The sequence below is a fragment of the Oncorhynchus masou genome, chromosome 29, assembly GCF_036934945.1.
Source record: "Oncorhynchus masou masou isolate Uvic2021 chromosome 29, UVic_Omas_1.1, whole genome shotgun sequence".
Taxonomy (NCBI): Eukaryota; Metazoa; Chordata; class Actinopteri; order Salmoniformes; family Salmonidae; genus Oncorhynchus; species Oncorhynchus masou.
Genome location: NC_088240.1, coordinates 90,820,963 through 90,843,305, shown reverse-complemented (window position 1 = coordinate 90,843,305; position 22,343 = coordinate 90,820,963). Strand labels below are relative to the sequence as shown.

Sequence of the window (22,343 nt, the reverse complement as noted above, 5' to 3'; positions counted from 1 at the left end):
ACTCTTAGAGTTTCCAGACCCCAATATGCCTTTCTACCCATCTCCTGTTATTGGCCCGGTAGTAGGTTGATACTGCCAGGACATATCCTGGAGCTCCCTCTCTCCCTCCATCCTTCTGTCCCTCCCTCCCTCTCTCCCTCCATCCATCTTTCTCTCTCTCCCTGTCTCCATCCCTCTCTCTCTCTTCCTCCCTCCCTCCATCCATCCATCCCTCTCTCTCTCCCTCCCTCCCTCCAACCCTCTCGCTTCCTTCCTCCCTCTCTCTCTCTGTCTCCATCCATCCCTCTCTCTCTCCCTCCCTCCATCCTTCTCTCCCTCTCTCTCTCCATCCATCCCTCTCTCCCTCCCTCCATCCTTCTCTCTCTTCCTCCCTCCCTCCATCCCCCCCTCTTTCTCTCCCTCCCTCCCTCCATCCCTCTCTCCCTCCATCCATCCTTCCCTCCCTCCCTCTCTCTCTCTCTCTCCCTCCATCCATCCTTCTCTCTCTTCCTCCCTCCCTCTCTCCCTCCCTCCATCTATCCCCCTAGTCTCTGCTCTGGTTCTGGTACCGACCATAACGTGTCAGTGTGTTGTAACAGAACTCTCTGGTCCTGGTACCGACCATAACGTGTCAGTGTGTTGTAACAGAACCCTCTGGTCCTGGTACCGACCATAACGTGTCAGTGTGTTGTAACAGAACCCTCTGGTCCTGGTACCGACCATAACGTGTCAGTGTGTTGTAACAGAACTCTCTGGTCCTGGTACCGACCATAACGTGTCAGTGTGTTGTAACAGAACCCTCTGGTCCTGGTACCGACCATAACGTGTCAGTGTGTTGTAACAGTAACAGAACTCTCTGGTCCTGGTACCGACCATAACGTGTCAGTGTGTTGTAACAGAACTCTCTGGTCCTGGTACCGACCATAACGTGTCAGTGTGTTGTAACAGAACTCTCTGGTCCTGGTACCGACCATAACGTGTCAGTGTGTTGTAACAGTAACAGAACTCTCTGGTTCTGGTACCGACCATAACGTGTCAGTGTGTTGTAACAGTAACAGAACTCTCTGGTCCTGGTACCGACCATAACGGGACAGGTCTTCTTGATGTACATGACACCAAAGCAGCCGTTGTTCTTGGCGGCCGGTGGTTTACGTGCGTACGGAGAAACAGAAAGGGGATCTGAGAAACTTGCTGTTCTGGCTTCTGGTCTCAACACAGCTTAGGGGGGAAACCTTGACAAACCTTCTGGAAACATCAAAACACCACCTGGTGATGAATAAACAATATAAACAGCAGAAACAGAGAGGTTTAGTCAGAGAGGTTTGGTCAGAGGTTTAGTCAGAGAGGTTTAGTCAGAGAGGTTTAGTCAGAGAGGTTTAGTCAGAGGTTTAGTCAGAGAGGTTTAGTCAGAGAGATTTAGTCAGAGAGGTTTAGTCAGAGAGGTTTAGTCAGAGAGGTTTAGTCAGAGAGATTTAGTCAGAGAGGTTTAGTCAGAGAGGTTTAGTCAGAGAGATTAGTCAGAGAGGATTAGTCAAAGAGGTTTAGTCAAAGAGATTTAGTCAGAGAGATTTAGTCAGAGAGATTTAGTCAGAGAGGTTTAGTCAGAGAGATTTAGTCAGAGAGATTAGTCAGAGAGGATTAGTCAAAGAGGTTTAGTCAAAGAGATTTAGTCAAAGAGATTTAGTCAGAGAGATTTAGTCAGATAGGTTTAGTCAGAGAGATTTAGTCAGAGAGGTTTAGTCAGAGAGGTTTAGTCAGAGAGGTTTAGTCAGAGAGGTTTAGTTAGAGAGGTTTAGTCAGAGAGGTTTAGTCAGAGAGGTTTAGTCAGAGAGGTTTGGTCAGAGAGATTTAGTCAGAGAGGTTTAGTCAGAGAGGTTTGGTCAGAGAGGTTTAGTCAGAGAGGTTTAGTCAGAGAGGTTTAGTAAGAGAGGTTTGGTCAGAGAGGTTTAGTCAGAGAGATTAGTCAAAGAGGTTTAGTCAAAGAGATTTAGTCAAAGAGATTAGTCAGAGAGGTTTAGTCAGAGAGGTTTGGTCAGAGAGGTTTAGTCAGAGAGATTTAGTAAGAGAGGTTTAGTCAGAGAGGTTTAGTCAGAGAGATTTAGTCAGAGAGGTTTGGTCAGAGAGGTTTGGTCAGAGAGGTTTAGTCAGAGATTTAGTCAGAGAGGTTTAGTCAGAGAGGTTTAGTCAGAGAGGTTTAGTCAGAGAGGTTTAGTAAGAGAGGTTTAGTCAGAGAGGTTTAGTCAGAGAGGTTTAGTCAGAGGTTTGGTCAGAGAGGTTTGGTCAGAGAGGTTTGGTCAGAGAGGTTTAGTTAGAGAGGTCTGGTCAGAGAGGTTTAGTCAGAGAGGTTTAGTCAGAGAGGTTTGGTCAGAGAGGTTTAGTCAGAGAGGTTTAGTCAGAGAGGTTTAGTCAGAGAGGTCTGGTCAGAGAGGTTTAGTCAGAGAGGTTTAGTCAGAGAGGTCTGGTCAGAGAGGTTTAGTCAGAGAGGTTTAGTCAGAGAGGTTTAGTCAGAGAGGTTTAGTCAGAGAGGTTTAGTCAGAGAGGTTTAGTCAGAGAGGTCTGGTCAGGACTGATCTGAGAACATGATCCTAACTGTTAAGAGAGGTTCAGCCCTCTGGTCTCGGTATTGGAGGACACAGGAACTAGGATCCGAAATATCACCCTATGCCCTATAAAGTGCACTACTTTAGACCAGAGCCCTATGGGACAGGGCACTACTTTAGACCAGAGCCCTATGGGGTAGGGCACTTCTTTAGACCAGAGCCCTATGGGGTAGGGCACTACTTTAGACCAGAGCCCTATGGGGTAGGGCACTACTTTAGACCAGAGCCCTATGGGGTAGGGCACTACTTTAGACCAGAGCCCTATGGGGTAGGGCACTTCTTTAGACCAGAGCCCTATGGGACAGGGCACTACTTTAGACCAGAGCCCTATGGGGTAGGGCACTACTTTAGACCAGAGCCCTATGGGGTAGGGCACTACTTTAGACCAGAGCCCTATGGGGTAGGGCACTACTTTAGACCAGAGCCCTATGGGACAGGGCACTACTTTAGACCAGAGCCCTAAGGGGTAGGGCACTACTTTAGACCAGAGCCCTATGGGGTAGGGCACTACTTTAGACCAGAGCCCTTATGGGATAGGGTACTACTTTAGACCAGAGCCCTATGGGGTAGGGCACTACTTTAGACCAGAGCTCTATGGGATAGGGCACTACTTTAGACCAGAGCCCTATGGGGTAGGGCACTACTTTAGACCAGAGCCCTATGGGGTAGTGCACTACTTTAGACCAGAGCCCTATGGGGTAGGGCACTACTTTAGACCAGAGCCCTATGGGGTAGTGCACTACATAGTGAAGAAGGTGCCATTTGGGAAACAATATCTTGCCTGACCAGGAACAGGTCATTCCTCCATGGTAACGTTGTGGTTACGGATCGGAGAACACAACAGTGATGCATCATGGTCCGTTTCCTGTGTTCTATTCAGGAGGACTTTGTTGTGGCGAAACAAAACCACAGAGACCTTTAACTTCCCAGCTACGTCTCACCCAGGTCACATGACAGGGGCTTGGACTCTACAAATCTTTCACTGAGAGTATTTTAACCTCTTGTGTTGTTTGGTGGTTTGGTAGTACCGCTGTCAGACAGAGAAACATGTTGAGAAGGATTATAGCAACAAACAGCAAGGCACTAGGAGACATATAGACAGGCTTGGTGAGATCTTTAAGGGCCCTCAGCAAGGTACTAGGAGACAGACAGACAGGCTTGGTGAGATCTTTAAGGCTGGTTAATGCTCCCTTCACTAAGGTGTGATATCTCTCCTAACCAGCTGGTTAATGTTCCCTTCACTAAGGTGTGATATCTCTCCTAACCAGCTGGTTAATGTCACTAAGGTGTGATATCTCTCCTAACCAGCTGGTCAATGTTCCCTTCACTAAGGTGTGATATCTCTCCTAACCAGCTGGTTAATGCTCCCTTCACTAAGGTGTGATATCTCTCCTAACCAGCTGGTTAATGTTCCCTTCACTAAGGTGTGATATCTCTCCTAACCAGCTGGTTAATGTCACTAAGGTGTGATATCTCTCCTAACCAGCTGGTCAATGTTCCCTTCACTAAGGTGTGATATCTCTCCTAACCAGCTGGTTAATGTTCCCTTCACTAAGGTGTGATATCTCTCCTAACCAGCTAGTTAATGTTCCCTTCACTAAGGTGTGATATCTCTCCTACCAGCTGGTTAATGTTCCCTTCACTAAGGTGTGATATCTCTCCTAACCAGCTGGTTAATGTTCCCTTCACTAAGGTGTGATATCTCTCCTAACCAGCTGGTTAATGTTCCCTTCACTAAGGTGTGATATCTCTCCTAACCAGCTGGTTAATGTCATTAAGGTGTGATATCTCTCCTAACCAGCTGGTTAATGTCACTAAGGTGTGATATCTCTCCTACCAGCTGGTTAATGTTCCCTTCACTAAGGTGTGATATCTCTCCTAACCAGCTGGTTAATGTTCCCTTCACTAAGGTGTGATATCTCTCCTAACCAGCTGGTTAATGCTCCCTTCACTAAGGTGTGATATCTCTCCTAACCAGCTGGTTAATGTCACTAAGGTGTGATATCTCTCCTAACCAGCTGGTTAATGCTCCCTTCACAAAGGTGTGATATCTCTCCTAACCAGCTGGTTAATGTTCCCTTCACTAAGGTGTGATATCTCTCCTAACCAGCTGGTTAATGTCACTAAGGTGTGATATCTCTCCTAACCAGCTGGTTAATGCTCCCTTCACTAAGGTGTGATATCTCTCCTAACCAGCTGATTAATGTTCCCTTCACTAAGGTGTGATATCTCTCCTAACCAGCTGGTTAATGTCACTAAGGTGTGATATCTCTCCTAACCAGCTGGTTAATGCTCCCTTCACAAAGGTGTGATATCTCTCCTAACCAGCTGGTTAATGTTCCCTTCACTAAGGTGTGATATCTCTCCTAACCAGCTGGTTAATGTCACTAAGGTGTGATATCTCTCCTAACCAGCTGGTTAATGCTCCCTTCACTAAGGTGTGATATCTCTGCCTTGAGGTGTAGTCCTCATAGAACTGTACTGGGACTTCACTTCCCAGGTGCCTCGAGGTGTAGTCCTCATAGAACTGTACTGGGACTTCACTTCCCAGGTGCCTCGAGGTGTAGTCCTCATAGAACTGTACTGGGACTTCACTTCCCAGGGGCCTCGAGGTGTATTCCTCATAGAACTGTACTGGGACTTCACTTCCCAGGTGCCTCGAGGTGTATTCCTCATAGAACTGTACTGGGACTTCACTTCCCAGGTGCCTCGAGGTGTATTCCTCATAGAACTGTACTGGGACTCCACTTCCCAGGTGCCTCGAGGTGTAGTCCTCATAGAACTGTACTGGGACTCCACTTCCCAGGGGCCTCGAGGTGTAGTCCTCATATAACTGTACTGGGACTTCACTTCCCAGGGGCCTCGAGGTGTATTCCTCATAGAACTGTACTGTGACTCCACTTCCCAGGGGCCTCAAGGTGTAGTCCTCATAGAGCTGTACTGGGACTTCACTTCCCAGGGGCCTCGAGGTGTATTCCTCATAGAACTGTACTGGGACTTCACTTCCCAGGGGCCTCAAGGTGTAGTCCTCATAGAGCTGTACTGGGACTCCACTTCCCAGGTGCCTCGAGGTGTAGTCCTCATAGAACTGTACTGGGACTCCACTTCCCAGGGGCCTCGAGGTGTAGTCCTCATATAACTGTACTGGGACTTCACTTCCCAGGGGCCTCGAGGTGTATTCCTCATAGAACTGTACTGTGACTCCACTTCCCAGGGGCCTCAAGGTGTAGTCCTCATAGAACTGTACTGGGACTTCACTTCCCAGGGGCCTCGAGGTGTAGTCCTCATAGAACTGTACTGGGACTTCACTTCCCAGGTGCCTCGAGGTGTATTCCTCATAGAACTGTACTGTGACTCCACTTCCCAGGGGCCTCAAGGTGTAGTCCTCATAGAGCTGTACTGGGACTTCACTTCCCAGGGGCCTCGAGGTGTATTCCTCATAGAACTGTACTGGGACTCCACTTCCCAGGGGCCTCAAGGTGTAGTCCTCATAGAGCTGTACTGGGACTCCACTTCCCAGGGGCCTCAAGGTGTAGTCCTCATAGAGCTGTACTGGGACTCCACTTCCCAGGGGCCTCGAGGTGTAGTCCTCATATAACTGTACTGGGACTTCACTTCCCAGGGGCCTCAAGGTGTAGTCCTCATAGAGCTGTACTGGGACTCCACTTCCCAGGGGCCTCGAGGTGTAGTCCTCATAGAACTGTACTGGGACTTCACTTCCCAGGTGCCTCGAGGTGTATTCCTCATAGAACTGTACTGGGACTCCACTTCCCAGGGGCCTCGAGGTGTATTCCTCATAGAACTGTACTGGGACTCCACTTCCCAGGGGCCTCAAGGTGTAGTCCTCATAGAGCAGAGGTAGAGGAACCTGAGCTGCCCCTGAGACAATAATATGAACTGGGAATACTCCTAGGATCTAAGTTGAATGTGAATACAGAGGCTATATAGACAGAGGTTACTCTGAGAGAGAGAAAGAGAAGAGAGGAGGGGGGGAGAAAGGGGGGAGAGAAAGGAGAAGAGGGGAGAGGAGAGAAGAGAGGGGGAAGGGGGAGAGAAGAGAAGAGAGGGGGAAGGGGGAGAGAAGAGAGAAAAAGAGGGGGAGAAGAGAGGGAGAGAAAAGAGAGAGGGGGAGAGAAGAGAGGGGGAAGAGAAGAGAGGGAGAGAAAGAGAGAGGGGGAGAGAAGAGAGGGGGGAGAGAAGAGAGGGGGGAGAGAAAGAAGGAGAAGAGGGGGAGAGAAGAGAAGAGAGAGGGGGGAGAGAAGAGAGGGGGAGAAGAGAAGAGAGGGGGAAGGGGGATAGAAGAGAGGGAGAGAAAGAGAGAGGGGGAGAGAAAGAAGGAGAAGAAGGGAGTGGAGATAAGAGAGGGGGAGAGAAGAGAGGGAGAGAAGAGAGGGAGAGAAAGAGAGAGGGGGAGAGAAAGAAGGAGAAGAAGGGAGTGGAGATAAGAGAGGGGGAGAGAAGAGAGGGAGAGAAAGAGAGAGGGGGAGAGAAAGAAGGAGAAGAAGGGAGTGGAGATAAGAGAGGGGGAGAGAAGAGAGGGAGAGAAAGAGAGAGGGGGAGAGAAAGAAGGAGAAGAAGGGAGTGGAGATAAGAGCGAGGGGGAGAGAAGTGCGAAGGAGGAGAAGAGAGAGGGGGAGCTGCATTTTTCAACTGTAAAAAGACAACAGGGAAGATAAATGTTTAAAGCTCTTACCGTCTAGCTTGGGCCCAGTCTTCATGTCCATGGTACTCTTCATAGCCGCCACCGACCAGGACAGGCTGGGCCGGGCAGGGTGCGACTCGGTCTCCATGACAACCACGATCTGGGCGGTGCGGAGGGACACCTTGTGGAAGGGTGCCAGGGCTCTTAGGGAGCTGAGGTGGGAGGGGTCGGGACGAGGGGGAGAGGAGGACGAGGTCCTACTGGGGGAGGAATGAGGGGTGGAGGGGGGTTTGGGAGCCTCCCAGTAGTGATGAGGTAGAACCCTCCTCAGGTAGGCCTTGGTCTGCTCCAGTTTCACCAGCGTAGGGTTCACCTTCAGGGGCCGGGACAGCTCCACGTTCAGCTCCGCTGGACGAACAGAAGACAGAGTTACTGTAATACTAAATATTAACAGGAGACAGAGTTACCGTAATACTAAATATTAACAGGAGACAGAGTTACTGTAAAACTAAATATTAACAGGAGAGAGACAGGGGAGAGAGAGTTACCGTAATACTAAATATTAACAGGAGACAGAGTTACCGTAAAACTAAATATTAACAGAAGAGAGACAGGGGAGAGAGAGTTAACGTAAAACTAAATATTAACAGGAGACAGAGTTACCGTAAAACTAAATATTAACAGGAGACAGAGTTACCGTAAAACTAAATATTAACAGAAGACAGAGTTACCGTAATACTAAATATTAACAGAAGACAGAGTTACCGTAAAACTAAATATTAACAGGAGACAGAGTTACCGTAATACTAAATATTAACAGGAGACAGAGTTACCGTAATACTAAATATTAACAGGAGACAGAGTTACCGTAAAACTAAATATTAACAGGAGACAGAGTTACCGTAATACTAAATATTAACAGAAGAGAGACAGGAGACAGAGTTACCGTAATACTAAATATTAACAGAAGAGAGACAGGGGAGACAGAGTTACCGTAATACTAAATATTAACAGGAGACAGAGTTACCGTAAAACTAAATATTAACAGAAGAGAGACAGGGGAGAGAGAGTTACCGTAATACTAAATATTAACAGGAGACAGAGTTACCGTAATACTAAATATTAACAGAAGAGAGACAGGAGAGAGAGTTACCGTAATACTAAATATTAACAGGAGACAACCAGGTGTGATAAACACATCACTTTGGAGTGATAGATGTGCAGAAGATGAATGTGCAAGTAGAGATACTGGGGTGCAAAGGAGCAAAACAATAACAATATGGGGATGAGGTAGTTGGGTGGGCTGTTTACAGATGGGCTGTTTACAGATGGGCTATGTACAGGTGAGTGAACTGTGAGCCCCTCTGACAGCTGGTGCTTAAAGTTAGTGAGGGAGATGTGAGTCTCCAGCTTCAGTGATTTTTGCAGTTCCTTCCAGTCATTGGCAGCAGAGAACTGGAAGGAAAGGCGGCCAAAGTAGGAATTGGCTTTGCGGGTTACCAGTGAAATATACCTGCTGGAGCGCGTGCTACGGGTGGGTGCTGCTATGGTGACCAGTGAGCTGAGATAAGGCAGACAACACATGTAGCCTGGAGGAGAGGAAGAGGAGGAGGAGGGGGAAAAGGGAGGATGAGGAGGATATGGAGGAAGGGGGATACTGCCATTCACCCCAGTGGAAGAGGAGATGGGGGAGAGGGAGGTGAGGTTTAGAGGGGGGAGAGGGAGGTGAGGTTTAGAGGGCCCACCTCTCTGACTCTTTACACCCAGCTCCTATAGAATCTTTACACCCAGCTCCTATAGAATCATCTGGAAGTCCAGCCAACTCTTACCCCCTACTTACTAACACGTTTAACCTGTAGCCTTCAAAGGTAGCCTCTTTAAGCTCATCGTGTGCTGAGAGAGGGGGAAAGGCAGCACACGGAAATCTGGACTAATGAAAGAAAGATGGTGGTCCTTCCGTCATGTTCGTTGGGACATCAAAAGAAGGCCTTGTTCAGGAGTGACGCTCCTTCACTTCTCAGGCAGGTGTTTTGATTAGGAACACACTTCCTTTCCATCAAACACAAAGTGGTGCTTTTAACCCGGCCGAGGACTGTCAGTGGTCTTTAACCCAGCCGACGACTGTCAGTGGTCTTTAACCCGGCCGAGGACTGTCAGTGGTCTTTAACCCAGCCGAGGACTGTCAGTGGTCTTTAACCCAGCCGACGACTGTCAGTGGTCTTTAACCCAGCCGAGGACTGTCAGTGGTCTTTAACCCAGCCGACGACTGTCAGTGGTCTTTAACCCGGCCGAGGACTGTCAGTTGTCTTTAACCCAGCCGACGACTGTCAGTGGTCTTTAACCCAGCCGAGGACTGTCAGTGGTCTTTAACCCAGCCGAGGACTGTCAGTGGTCTTTAACCCAGCCGAGGACTGTCAGTGGTCTTTAACCCAGCCGAGGACTGTCAGTGGTCTTTAACCCGGCCGAGGACTGTCAGTGGTCTTTAACCAGAGGACTGTCAGTGGTCTTTAACCAGAGGACTGTCAGTGGTCTTTAACCAGAGGACTGTCAGTGGTTCATTAACCAGAGGACTGTCAGTGGTCCATTAACCAGAGGACTGTCAGTGGTCTTTAACCCAGCCGACGACTGTCAGTGGTCTTTAACCCAGCCGAGGACTGTCAGTGGTGCTTTTAACCCGGCCGAGGAGTATCAGTGGTCTTTAACCCAGCCGACGACTGTCAGTGGTGCTTTTAACCCAGCCGAGGACTGTCAGTGGTCTTTAACCCAGCCGAGGACTGTCAGTGGTCTTTAACCCAGCCGACGACTGTCAGTGGTCTTTAACCCAGCCGAGGAGTGTCAGTGGTCTTTAACCCGGCCGAGGACTGTCAGTGGTTCATTAACCCAGCCGAGGACTGTCAGTGGTCTTTAACCCGGCCGAGGACTGTCAGTGGTCTTTAACCCAGCCGAGGATTGTCAGTGGTTCATTAACCAGTGGACTGTCAGTGGTCTTTAACCAGAGGACTGTCAGTGGTTCTTTAACCAGAGGACTGTCAGTGGTTCTTTAACCAGAGGACTGTCAGTGGTTCATTAACCAGAGGACTGTCAGTGGTTCTTTAACCAGAGGACTGTCAGTGGTCTTTAACCAGAGGACTGTCAGTGGTTCAGTAACCAGAGGACTGTCAGTGGTTCATTAACCAGAGGACTGTCAGAGGACTGTCAGTGGTTCTTTAACCAGAGGACTGTCAGTGGTTCTTTAACCAGAGGACTGTCAGTGGTTCATTAACCAGAGGACTGTCAGTGGTTCTTTAACCAGAGGACTGTCAGTGGTTCTTTAACCAGAGGACTGTCAGTGGTTCATTAACCAGAAGACTGTCAGGAAGAGAAGAAGAGAGCAGGACTGTTTCCTGGGTCCTCCAGGTCAGACAGAAGACTGTCAGGAAGAGAAGAAGAGAGCAGGACTGTTTCCTGGGTCCTCCAGGTCAGACAGAAGACTGTCAGGAAGAGAAGAAGAGAGCAGGACTGTTTCCTGGGTCCTCCAGGTCAGACAGAAGACTGTCAGGAAGAGAAGAAGAGAGCAGGACTGTTTCCTGGGTCCTCCAGGTCAGACAGAAGACTGTCAGGAAGAGAAGAAGAGAGCAGGACTGTTTCCTGGGTCCTCCAGGTCAGACAGAAGACTGTCAGGAAGAGAAGAAGAGAGCAGGACTGTTGCCTGGGTCCTCCAGGTCAGACAGAAGACTGTCAGGAAGAGAAGAAGAGAGCAGGACTGTTTCCTGGGTCCTCCAGGTCAGACAGAAGACTGTCAGGAAGAGAAGAAGAGAGCAGGACTGTTTCCTGGGTCCTCCAGGTCAGACAGAAGACTGTCAGGAAGAGAAGAAGAGAGCAGGACTGTTTCCTGGGTCCTCCAGGTCAGACAGAAGACTGTCAGGAAGAGAAGAAGAGAGCAGCACTGTTTCCTGGGTCCTCCAGGTCAGACAGAAGACTGTCAGGAAGAGAAGAAGAAGACAGAGGGGGATTGAAGAGGAGAGGGCTGGTCCAGCCTTGAACCCTCCCTCACTGCAGCTGCCTTCCTCTCTGTGTTTGTGTGTGTGTGTGTGTGTGTGTCTGTGTGTGTGTGTGTGTGTGTGTGTGTGTGTGTGTGTGTGTGTGTGTGTGTGATGAGCAGGCCACAGCAAGGCGAGGGTCAGATCTGAAACCTCATCCCGTTTACATCCCAGTACACACACACACACACACACACACACACACACACACACACACACACACACACACACACACACACACACGTTACTTGTGTTCCCTCTCTGCAGGTTCCATCCTTGGCAGGGGAGCTGTGATTGGTCCATGTGCTCTCAGTAAATGTCTGGCAGCTTTGCTGTAAACACAGGGACCTGCTCTCCTCTGACTGTGGTCTCCATCTGGTCTGATGGACGCTCACCTCGTTAAACAGCTTCAAATCAGAGGGGCCTTAGGGAACACTGCCTGGGGGGAGTCCCAAATGGAACCCTGCCCTATTCCCTATATAGTGCACTACTTTAGACCAGGGCCCTATTCCCTATATAGTGCACTACTTTAGACCAGAGCCCTATTCCCTATATAGTGCACTACTTTAGACCAGGGCCCTATTCCCTATATAGTGCACTACTTTAGACCAGAGCCTTATTCCCTATATAGTGCACTACTTTAGACCAGGACCCTATTCCCTATATAGTGCACTACTTTAGACCAGGGCCCTATTCCCTATATAGTGCACTACTTTAGACCAGAGCCCTATTCCCTATATAGTGCACTACTTTAGACCAGGACCCTATTCCCTATATAGTGCACTACTTTAGACCAGAGCCCTATTCCCTATATAGTGCACTACTTTAGACCAGAGCCCTATTCCCTATATAGTGCACTACTTTAGACCAGGACCCTATTCCCTATATAGTGCACTACTTTAGACCAGGGCCCTATTCCCTATATAGTGCACTACTTTAGACCAGGACCCTATTCCCTATATAGTGCACTACTTTAGACCAGAGCCCTATTCCCTATATAGTGCACTACTTTAGACCAGGGCCCTATTCCCTATATAGAGCACTACTTTAGACCAGAGCCCTATTCTCTATATAGTGCACTACTTTAGACCAGGGCCCTATTCCCTATATAGTGCACTACTTTAGACCAGAGCCCTATTCCCTATATAGTGCACTACTTTAGACCAGGGCCCTATTCCCTATATAGTGCACTACTTTAGACCAGGACCCTATTCCCTATATAGTGCACTACTTTAGACCAGAGATTTGTACCTTGTCAGTGACGGCCTGGGAACAGTGGGTTAACTGCCTGGTCAGGGGCAGAATGACAGATGTGTACCTTGTCAGCTCGGGGATTTGAACTAGAAACGTTTTGGTTATGAGTCCAAGAACATCAACGGAGAATCAGCTGTATGAATCAAGGTTAGAGGACATGACAGAAATACCTTCAGCACAGACAGGATGTGAACTGACTGGGATTGTACGCTCGTGTGTGTGTGTGTGGTGTGTGTGGTGTGGGAGAGACATCCCACAGAGAGACATCCCCCAGAGAGACAGCCCACAGAGAGACAGCCCACAGAGAGACAGCCCACAGAGAGACATCCCACAGAGATACATCCCACAGAGAGACATCCCCCAGAGAGACATCCCCCAGAGAGACATCCCCCAGAGAGACATCCCACAGAGAGACATCCCATCCCACAGAGAGACATCCCCCAGAGAGACATCACATCCCACAGAGAGACATCACATCCCACAGAGAGACATCCCACAGAGAGACATCCCACAGAGAGACATCCCACAGAGAGACATCACATCCCACAGAGAGACATCCCACAGAGAGACATCCCACAGAGAGACATCCCACAGAGAGACATCCCCCAGAGAGACATCCCACAGAGAGACATCCCACAGAGAGACATCCCACAGAGAGACATCCCACAGAGATACATCCCAGAGAGACATCACACAGAGAGACATCCCACAGAGAGACATCCCACAGAGAGACATCCCACAGAGAGACATCCCACAGAGAGACATCCCCCAGAGAGACATCCCACAGAGAGACATCCCACAGAGAGTCATCCCACAGAGAGACATCCTACAACCCTTCTCATGTCCTACAGAGATGCTGTAGTACTACAGAGACGCTGCAGTACTTCAAACCCTTCTCATGTCCATGAGCGGCTGCTTATCTGATGAACAGCGGTCAACATCTCCCCTGACAGGAGCTGAGAACTGAAGCTTTGAACCTCAGACTGACTGTGTGTAGAGTGTGTGTACTATAGGGTGTGTGTAGAGTGTGTGTAGAGTGTGTGTACTATAGGGTGTGTGTAGAGTGTGTGTGTACTGTAGGGTGTGTGTAGAGTGTGTGTACTGTAGGGTGTGTGTAGAGTGTGTGTGTACTGTAGGGTGTGTGTAGAGTGTGTGTACTGTAGGGTGTGTGTAGAGTGTGTGTGTATTGTAGGGTGTGTGTAGTGTGTGTGTGTACTGTAGGGTGTGTGTAGAGTGTGTGTATTGTAGGGTGTGTGTAGAGTGTGTGTACTGTAGGGTGTGTGTAGAGTGTGTGTGTACTGTAGGGTGTGTGTAGAGTGTGTGTATTGTAGGGTGTGTGTAGAGTGTGTGTACTGTAGGGTGTGTGTAGAGTGTGTGTGTATTGTAGGGTGTGTGTAGAGTGTGTGTATTGTAGGGTGTGTGTAGAGTGTGTGTACTGTAGGGTGTGTGTAGAGTGTGTGTGTATTGTAGGGGGTGTGTAGAGTGTGTGTGTATTGTAGGGTGTGTGTAGAGTGTGTGTATTGTAGGGTGTGTGTAGAGTGTGTGTACTGTAGGGTGTGTGTAGAGTGTGTGTGTATTGTAGGGTGTGTGTAGAGTGTGTGTGTATTGTAGGGTGTGTGTAGAGTGTGTGTGTATTGTAGGGTGTGTGTAGAGTGTGTGTGTACTGTAGGGTGTGTGTAGAGTGTGTGTGTATTGTAGGGTGTGTGTAGAGTGTGTGTGTATTGTAGGGTGTGTGTAGAGTGTGTGTACTGTAGGGTGTGTGTAGAGTGTGTGTACTGTAGGGTGTGTGTAGAGTGTGTGTGTATTGTAGGGTGTGTGTAGTGTGTGTGTGTACTGTAGGGTGTGTGTAGAGTGTGTGTATTGTAGGGTGTGTGTAGAGTGTGTGTACTGTAGGGTGTGTGTAGAGTGTGTGTGTATTGTAGGGTGTGTGTAGAGTGTGTGTATTGTAGGGTGTGTGTAGAGTGTGTGTACTGTAGGGTGTGTGTAGAGTGTGTGTGTATTGTAGGCGGTGTGTAGAGTGTGTGTGTATTGTAGGGTGTGTGTAGAGTGTGTGTATTGTAGGGTGTGTGTAGAGTGTGTGTACTGTAGGGTGTGTGTAGAGTGTGTGTGTATTGTAGGGTGTGTGTAGAGTGTGTGTGTATTGTAGGGTGTGTGTAGAGTGTGTGTGTACTGTAGGGTGTGTGTAGAGTGTGTGTGTGTGTACTGTGGGGTGTGTGTAGAGTGTGTGTGTACTGTAGGGTGTGTGTAGAGTGTGTGTGTACTGTAGGGTGTGTGTAGAGTGTGTGTGTACTGTAGGGTGTGTGTAGAGTGTGTGTGTACTGTAGGGTGTGTGTAGAGTGTGTACTGTAGGGTGTGTGTAGAGTGTGTGTGTATTGTAGGGTGTGTGTAGTGTGTGTGTGTACTGTAGGGTGTGTGTAGAGTGGGTGTGTGTACTGTAGGGTGTGTGTAGAGTGTGTGTACTGTGGGGTGTGTGTAGAGTGTGTGTGTACTGTGGGGTGTGTGTAGAGTGTGTGTGTACTGTAGGGTGTGTGTAGAGTGTGTGTGTACTGTAGGGTGTGTGTAGAGTGTGTGTGTACTGTAGGGTGTGTGTAGAGTGTGTGTGTACTGTAGGGTGTGTGTAGAGTGTGTGTGTACTGTAGGGTGTGTGTAGTGTGTGTGTACTGTAGTAGGGTGTGTGTAGAGTGTGTGTGTACTGTAGGGTGTGTGTAGAGTGTGTGTGTACTGTAGGGTGTGTGTAGTGTGTGTGTACTGTAGGGTGTGTGTAGAGTGTGTGTGTACTGTAGGGTGTGTGTAGAGTGTGTGTGTACTGTAGGGTGTGTGTAGTGTGTGTGTACTGTAGGGTGTGTGTAGAGTGTGTGTGTATTGTAGGGTGTGTGTAGTGTGTGTGTGTACTGTAGGGTGTGTGTAGTGTGTGTGTACTGTAGGGTGTGTGTAGAGTGTGTGTGTATTGTAGGGTGTGTGTAGTGTGTGTGTGTACTGTAGGGTGTGTGTAGAGTGTGTGTGTACTGTAGGGTGTGTGTAGAGTGTGTGTACTGTAGGGTGTGTGTAGAGTGTGTGTGTATTGTAGGGTGTGTGTAGTGTGTGTGTGTACTGTAGGGTGTGTGTAGAGTGTGTGTGTACTGTGGGGTGTGTGTAGAGTGTGTGTATTGTAGGGTGTGTGTAGAGTGTGTGTACTGTAGGGTGTGTGTAGAGTGTGTGTGTATTGTAGGGGGTGTGTAGAGTGTGTGTGTATTGTAGGGTGTGTGTAGAGTGTGTGTATTGTAGGGTGTGTGTAGAGTGTGTGTACTGTAGGGTGTGTGTAGAGTGTGTGTGTATTGTAGGGTGTGTGTAGAGTGTGTGTGTATTGTAGGGTGTGTGTAGAGTGTGTGTATTGTAGGGTGTGTGTAGAGTGTGTGTACTGTAGGGTGTGTGTAGAGTGTGTGTGTATTGTAGGGTGTGTGTAGTGTGTGTGTGTACTGTAGGGTGTGTGTAGAGTGTGTGTGTACTGTGGGGTGTGTGTAGAGTGTGTGTACTGTGGGATGTGTGTAGAGTGTGTGTACTGTAGGGTGTGTGTAGAGTGTGTGTACTGTAGGGTGTGTGTAGAGTGTGTGTGTATTGTAGGGTGTGTGTAGTGTGTGTGTGTACTGTAGGGTATGTGTAGAGTGTGTGTATTGTAGGGTGTGTGTAGAGTGTGTGTACTGTAGGGTGTGTGTAGAGTGTGTGTGTACTGTGGGGTGTGTGTAGAGTGTGTGTGTACTGTGGGGTGTGTGTAGAGTGTGTGTACTGTAGGGTGTGTGTAGAGTGTGTGTACTGTAGGGTGTGTGTAGAGTGTGTGTGTATTGTAGGGTGTGTGTAGTGTGTGTGTGTACTGTAGGGTGTGTGTAGAGTGTGTGTATTGTAGGGTGTGTGTAGAGTGTGTGTACTGTAGGGTGTGTGTAGAGTGTGTGTGTACTGTGGGGTGTGTGTAGAGTGTGTGTGTATTGTAGGGTGTGTGTAGAGTGTGTGTGTATTGTAGGGTGTGTGTAGAGTGTGTGTATTGTAGGGTGTGTGTAGAGTGTGTGTACTGTAGGGTGTGTGTAGAGTGTGTGTGTATTGTAGGGTGTGTGTAGTGTGTGTGTGTACTGTAGGGTGTGTGTAGAGTGTGTGTGTACTGTGGGGTGTGTGTAGAGTGTGTGTACTGTGGGGTGTGTGTAGAGTGTGTGTGTATTGTATGGTGTGTGTAGTGTGTGTGTGTACTGTAGGGTGTGTGTAGTGTGTGTGTGTACTGTAGGGTGTGTGTAGAGTGTGTGTATTGTAGGGTGTGTGTAGAGTGTGTGTGTACTGTGGGGTGTGTGTAGAGTGTGTGTACTGTGGGGTGTGTGTAGAGTGTGTGTGTGTGTGTACTGTAGGGTGTGTGTAGAGTGTGTGTGTAGAGTGTGTGTACTGTGGGGTGTGTGTAGAGTGTGTGTGTGTGTACTGTAGGGTGTGTGTAGAGTGTGTGTGTACTGTGGGGTGTGTGTAGAGTGTGTGTGTGTGTACTGTAGGGTGTGTGTAGAGTGTGTGTGTACTGTGGGGTGTGTGTAGAGTGTGTGTGTACTGTAGGGTGTGTGTAGAGTGTGTGTGTACTGTAGGGTGTGTGTAGAGTGTGTGTGTACTGTAGGGTGTGTGTGCACTGTAGGGTGTGTGTAGAGTGTGTGTGTACTGTAAGGTGTGTGTAGAGTGTGTGCGTACTGTAGGGTGTGTGTAGAGTGTGTGTAGAGTGTGTGTGTACTGTAGGGTGTGTGTAGTGTGTGTGTACTGTAGGGTGTGTGTAGAGTGTGTGAGTATCGTAGGTGTGTGTGTAGAGTGTGTGTGTGTACTGTAGGGTGTGTGTAGAGTGTGTGTATTGTAGGGTGTGTGTAGAGTGTGTGTAGGGTGTGTGTAGAGTGTGTGTGTGTATTATAGGGTGTGTGTAGAGTGTGTGTGTACTGTAGGGTGTGTGTAGAGTGTGTGTGTATCGTAGGGTGTGTGTAGAGTGTGTGTACTGTAGGGTGTGTGTAGTGTGTGTGTGTACTGTAGGGTGTGTGTAGAGTGTGTGCAGGGTGTGTGTAGAGTGTGTGTGTATTATAGGGTGTGTGTAGAGTGTGTGTGTACTGTAGGGTGTGTGTAGAGTGTGTGTGTACTGTTGGGTGTGTGTAGTGTGTGTGTGTGTACTGTAGGGTGTGTGTAGAGTGTGTGCAGGGTGTGTGTAGAGTGTGTGTAGGGTGTGTATAGAGTGTGTGTAGAGTGTGTGTAGGGTGTGTGTAGGGTGTGTGTAGAGTGTGTGTAGAGTGTGTGTAGAGTGTGTGTAGGGTGTGTGTAGGGTGTGTGTAGAGTGTGTGTAGGGTGTGTGTAGGGTGTGTGTAGAGTGTGTGTAGAGTGTGTGTAGGGTGTACTGTAGGGTGTGTGTAGAGTGTGTGTAGGGTGTACTGTAGGGTGTGTGTAGGGTGTGTGTAGGGTGTGTGTAGTGTGTGTGTAGAGTGTGTGTAGGGTGTGTGTAGAGTGTGTGTAGAGTGTGTGTAGGGTGTGTGTAGAGTGTGTGTAGGGTGTGTGTAGAGTGTGTGTAGGGTGTACTGTAGGGTGTGTGTAGGGTGTACTGTAGGGTGTACTGTAGGGTGTGTGTAGAGTGTGTGTAGAGTGTGTGTAGGGTGTGTGTAGAGTGTGTGTAGGGTGTGTGTAGAGTGTGTGTAGAGTGTGTGTAGGGTGTGTGTAGGGTGTACTGTAGGGTGTGTGTAGAGTGTGTGTAGGGTGTGTGTAGAGTGTGTGTAGGGTGTGTGTAGGGTGTGTGTAGAGTGTGTGTAGGATGTATGTAGAGTGTGTGTAGAGTGTGTGTAGAGTGTGTGTAGGGTGTGTGTAGGGTGTGTGTAGGGTGTGTGTAGGGTGTGTGTAGAGTGTGTGTAGGGTGTGTGTAGAGTGTGTGTAGAGTGTGTGTAGGGTGTGTGTAGAGTGTGTGTAGGGTGTGTGTAGGGTGTGTGTAGGGTGTGTGTAGGGTGTACTGTAGGGTGTGTGTAGGGTGTGTGTAGAGTGTGTGTAGGGTGTGTGTAGGGTGTGTGTAGGGTGTGTGTAGAGTGTGTGAGTACTGTAGGGTGTACTGTAGGGTGTGTGTAGAGTGTGTGTAGGGTGTGTGTAGAGTGTGTGTAGGGTGTGTGTAGGGTGTGTGTAGAGTGTGTGTAGAGTGTGTGTAGAGTGTGTGTAGGGTGTGTGTAGAGTGTGTGTAGGGTGTGTGTAGGGTGTGTGTAGAGTGTGTGTAGAGTGTGTGTAGCGTGTGTGTAGCGTGTGTGTAGAGTGTGTGTAGGGTGTGTGTAGGGTGTGTGTAGGGTGTGTGTAGGGTGTGTGTAGCGTGTGTGTAGGGTGTGTGTAGAGTGTGTGTAGGGTGTGTGTAGAGTGTGTGTAGGGTGTGTGTAGAGTGTACTGTAGGGTGTGTGTAGGGTGTGTGTAGAGTGTGTGTAGGGTGTGTGTAGAGTGTGTGTAGGGTGTGTGTGCACTGTAGGGTGTGTGTAGAGTGTGTATAGGGTGTGTGTAGGATGTGTGTAGGGTGTGTGTAGCGTGTGTGTAGGGTGTGTGTAGCGTGTGTGTAGGGTGTGTGTAGAGTGTGTGTAGAGTGTGTGAGTACTGTAGGGTGTACTGTAGGGTGTGTGTAGGGTGTACTGTAGAGTGTGTGTAGGGTGTGTGTAGAGTGTGTGTAGAGTGTGTGTAGGGTGTGTGTAGGGTGTGTGTAGAGTGTGTGTAGGGTGTGTGTAGGGTGTGTGTAGGGTATGTGTAGAGTATGTGTAGAGTGTGTGTAGAGTGTGTGTAGGGTGTGTGTAGGGTGTGTGTAGGGTGTGTGTAGGGTATGTGTAGAGTGTGTGTAGGGTGTGTGTAGAGTGTGTGTAGAGTGTGTGTAGGGTGTGTGTAGGGTGTGTGTAGGGTGTGTGTAGGGTGTGTGTAGGGTGTGTGTAGGGTGTGTGTAGGGTTGTGTAGGGTGTGTGTAGCGTGTGTGTAGGGTGTGTGTAGGGTGTGTGTAGCGTGTGTGTAGGGTGTGTGTAGAGTGTGTGTAGGGTGTACTGTAGGGTGTGTGTAGGGTGTACTGTAGGGTGTGTGTAGGGTGTGTGTAGGGTGTGTGTAGGGTGTGTGTAGGGTGTGTGTAGGGTGTGTGTAGAGTGTGTGTAGGGTGTGTGTAGAGTGTGTGTGTATTGTAGGGTGTGTGTAGTGTGTGTGTGTACTGTAGGGTGTGTGTAGAGTGTGTGTGTACTGTGGGGTGTGTGTAGAGTGTGTGTACTGTGGGATGTGTGTAGAGTGTGTGTACTGTAGGGTGTGTGTAGAGTGTGTGTACTGTAGGGTGTGTGTAGAGTGTGTGTGTATTGTAGGGTGTGTGTAGTGTGTGTGTGTACTGTAGGGTATGTGTAGAGTGTGTGTATTGTAGGGTGTGTGTAGAGTGTGTGTACTGTAGGGTGTGTGTAGAGTGTGTGTGTACTGTGGGGTGTGTGTAGAGTGTGTGTGTACTGTGGGGTGTGTGTAGAGTGTGTGTACTGTAGGGTGTGTGTAGAGTGTGTGTACTGTAGGGTGTGTGTAGAGTGTGTGTGTATTGTAGGGTGTGTGTAGTGTGTGTGTGTACTGTAGGGTGTGTGTAGAGTGTGTGTATTGTAGGGTGTGTGTAGAGTGTGTGTACTGTAGGGTGTGTGTAGAGTGTGTGTGTACTGTGGGGTGTGTGTAGAGTGTGTGTGTATTGTAGGGTGTGTGTAGAGTGTGTGTGTATTGTAGGGTGTGTGTAGAGTGTGTGTATTGTAGGGTGTGTGTAGAGTGTGTGTACTGTAGGGTGTGTGTAGAGTGTGTGTGTATTGTAGGGTGTGTGTAGTGTGTGTGTGTACTGTAGGGTGTGTGTAGAGTGTGTGTGTACTGTGGGGTGTGTGTAGAGTGTGTGTACTGTGGGGTGTGTGTAGAGTGTGTGTGTATTGTAGGGTGTGTGTAGTGTGTGTGTGTACTGTAGGGTGTGTGTAGAGTGTGTGTATTGTAGGGTGTGTGTAGAGTGTGTGTACTGTAGGGTGTGTGTAGAGTGTGTGTGTACTGTGGGGTGTGTGTAGAGTGTGTGTACTGTGGGGTGTGTGTAGAGTGTGTGTGTGTGTGTACTGTAGGGTGTGTGTAGAGTGTGTGTGTAGAGTGTGTGTACTGTGGGGTGTGTGTAGAGTGTGTGTGTGTGTACTGTAGGGTGTGTGTAGAGTGTGTGTGTACTGTGGGGTGTGTGTAGAGTGTGTGTGTGTGTACTGTAGGGTGTGTGTAGAGTGTGTGTGTACTGTGGGGTGTGTGTAGAGTGTGTGTGTACTGTAGGGTGTGTGTAGAGTGTGTGTGTACTGTAGGGTGTGTGTAGAGTGTGTGTGTACTGTAGGGTGTGTGTGCACTGTAGGGTGTGTGTAGAGTGTGTGTGTACTGTAAGGTGTGTGTAGAGTGTGTGCGTACTGTAGGGTGTGTGTAGAGTGTGTGTGTACTGTAGGGTGTGTGTAGTGTGTGTGTACTGTAGGGTGTGTGTAGAGTGTGTGAGTATCGTAGGGTGTGTGTAGAGTGTGTGTGTGTACTGTAGGGTGTGTGTAGAGTGTGTGTATTGTAGGGTGTGTGTAGAGTGTGTGTAGGGTGTGTGTAGAGTGTGTGTGTGTATTATAGGGTGTGTGTAGAGTGTGTGTGTACTGTAGGGTGTGTGTAGAGTGTGTGTGTATCGTAGGGTGTGTGTAGAGTGTGTGTGTATCGTAGGGTGTGTGTAGAGTGTGTGTACTGTAGGGTGTGTGTAGTGTGTGTGTGTACTGTAGGGTGTGTGTAGAGTGTGTGCAGGGTGTGTGTAGAGTGTGTGTGTATTATAGGGTGTGTGTAGAGTGTGTGTGTACTGTAGGGTGTGTGTAGAGTGTGTGTGTACTGTTGGGTGTGTGTAGTGTGTGTGTGTGTACTGTAGGGTGTGTGTAGAGTGTGTGCAGGGTGTGTGTAGAGTGTGTGTAGGGTGTGTATAGAGTGTGTGTAGAGTGTGTGTAGGGTGTGTGTAGGGTGTGTGTAGAGTGTGTGTAGAGTGTGTGTAGAGTGTGTGTAGGGTGTGTGTAGGGTGTGTGTAGAGTGTGTGTAGGGTGTGTGTAGGGTGTGTGTAGAGTGTGTGTAGAGTGTGTGTAGGGTGTACTGTAGGGTGTGTGTAGAGTGTGTGTAGGGTGTACTGTAGGGTGTGTGTAGGGTGTGTGTAGTGTGTGTGTAGAGTGTGTGTAGGGTGTGTGTAGAGTGTGTGTAGAGTGTGTGTAGGGTGTGTGTAGAGTGTGTGTAGAGTGTGTGTAGGGTGTACTGTAGGGTGTGTGTAGGGTGTACTGTAGGGTGTACTGTAGGGTGTACTGTAGGGTGTGTGTAGAGTGTGTGTAGAGTGTGTGTAGGGTGTGTGTAGAGTGTGTGTAGGGTGTGTGTAGAGTGTGTGTAGAGTGTGTGTAGGGTGTGTGTAGGGTGTACTGTAGGGTGTGTGTAGAGTGTGTGTAGGGTGTGTGTAGAGTGTGTGTAGAGTGTGTGTAGGGTGTGTGTAGGGTGTGTGTAGAGTGTGTGTAGGATGTATGTAGAGTGTGTGTAGAGTGTGTGTAGAGTGTGTGTAGGGTGTGTGTAGGGTGTGTGTAGGGTGTGTGTAGGGTGTGTGTAGAGTGTGTGTAGGGTGTGTGTAGAGTGTGTGTAGAGTGTGTGTAGGGTGTGTGTAGAGTGTGTGTAGGGTGTGTGTAGGGTGTGTGTAGGGTGTGTGTAGGGTGTACTGTAGGGTGTGTGTAGGGTGTGTGTAGAGTGTGTGTAGGGTGTGTGTAGGGTGTGTGTAGGGTGTGTGTAGAGTGTGTGAGTACTGTAGGGTGTACTGTAGGGTGTGTGTAGAGTGTGTGTAGGGTGTGTGTAGAGTGT

At 48.8% G+C, this 22,343-nt stretch overlaps 1 protein-coding gene across 1 annotated transcript in view; it reads right to left on the bottom strand.

Moving 5' to 3' along the window:
• Positions 1–22,343, bottom strand: part of LOC135519836 (intermembrane lipid transfer protein VPS13B) — a 764,993-nt gene that overhangs the window by 175,835 nt on the left and 566,815 nt on the right. The window contains 1 exon segment of the mRNA XM_064945043.1: positions 7,273–7,629. Coding sequence (XP_064801115.1) covers positions 7,273–7,629 — 357 coding nt within the window.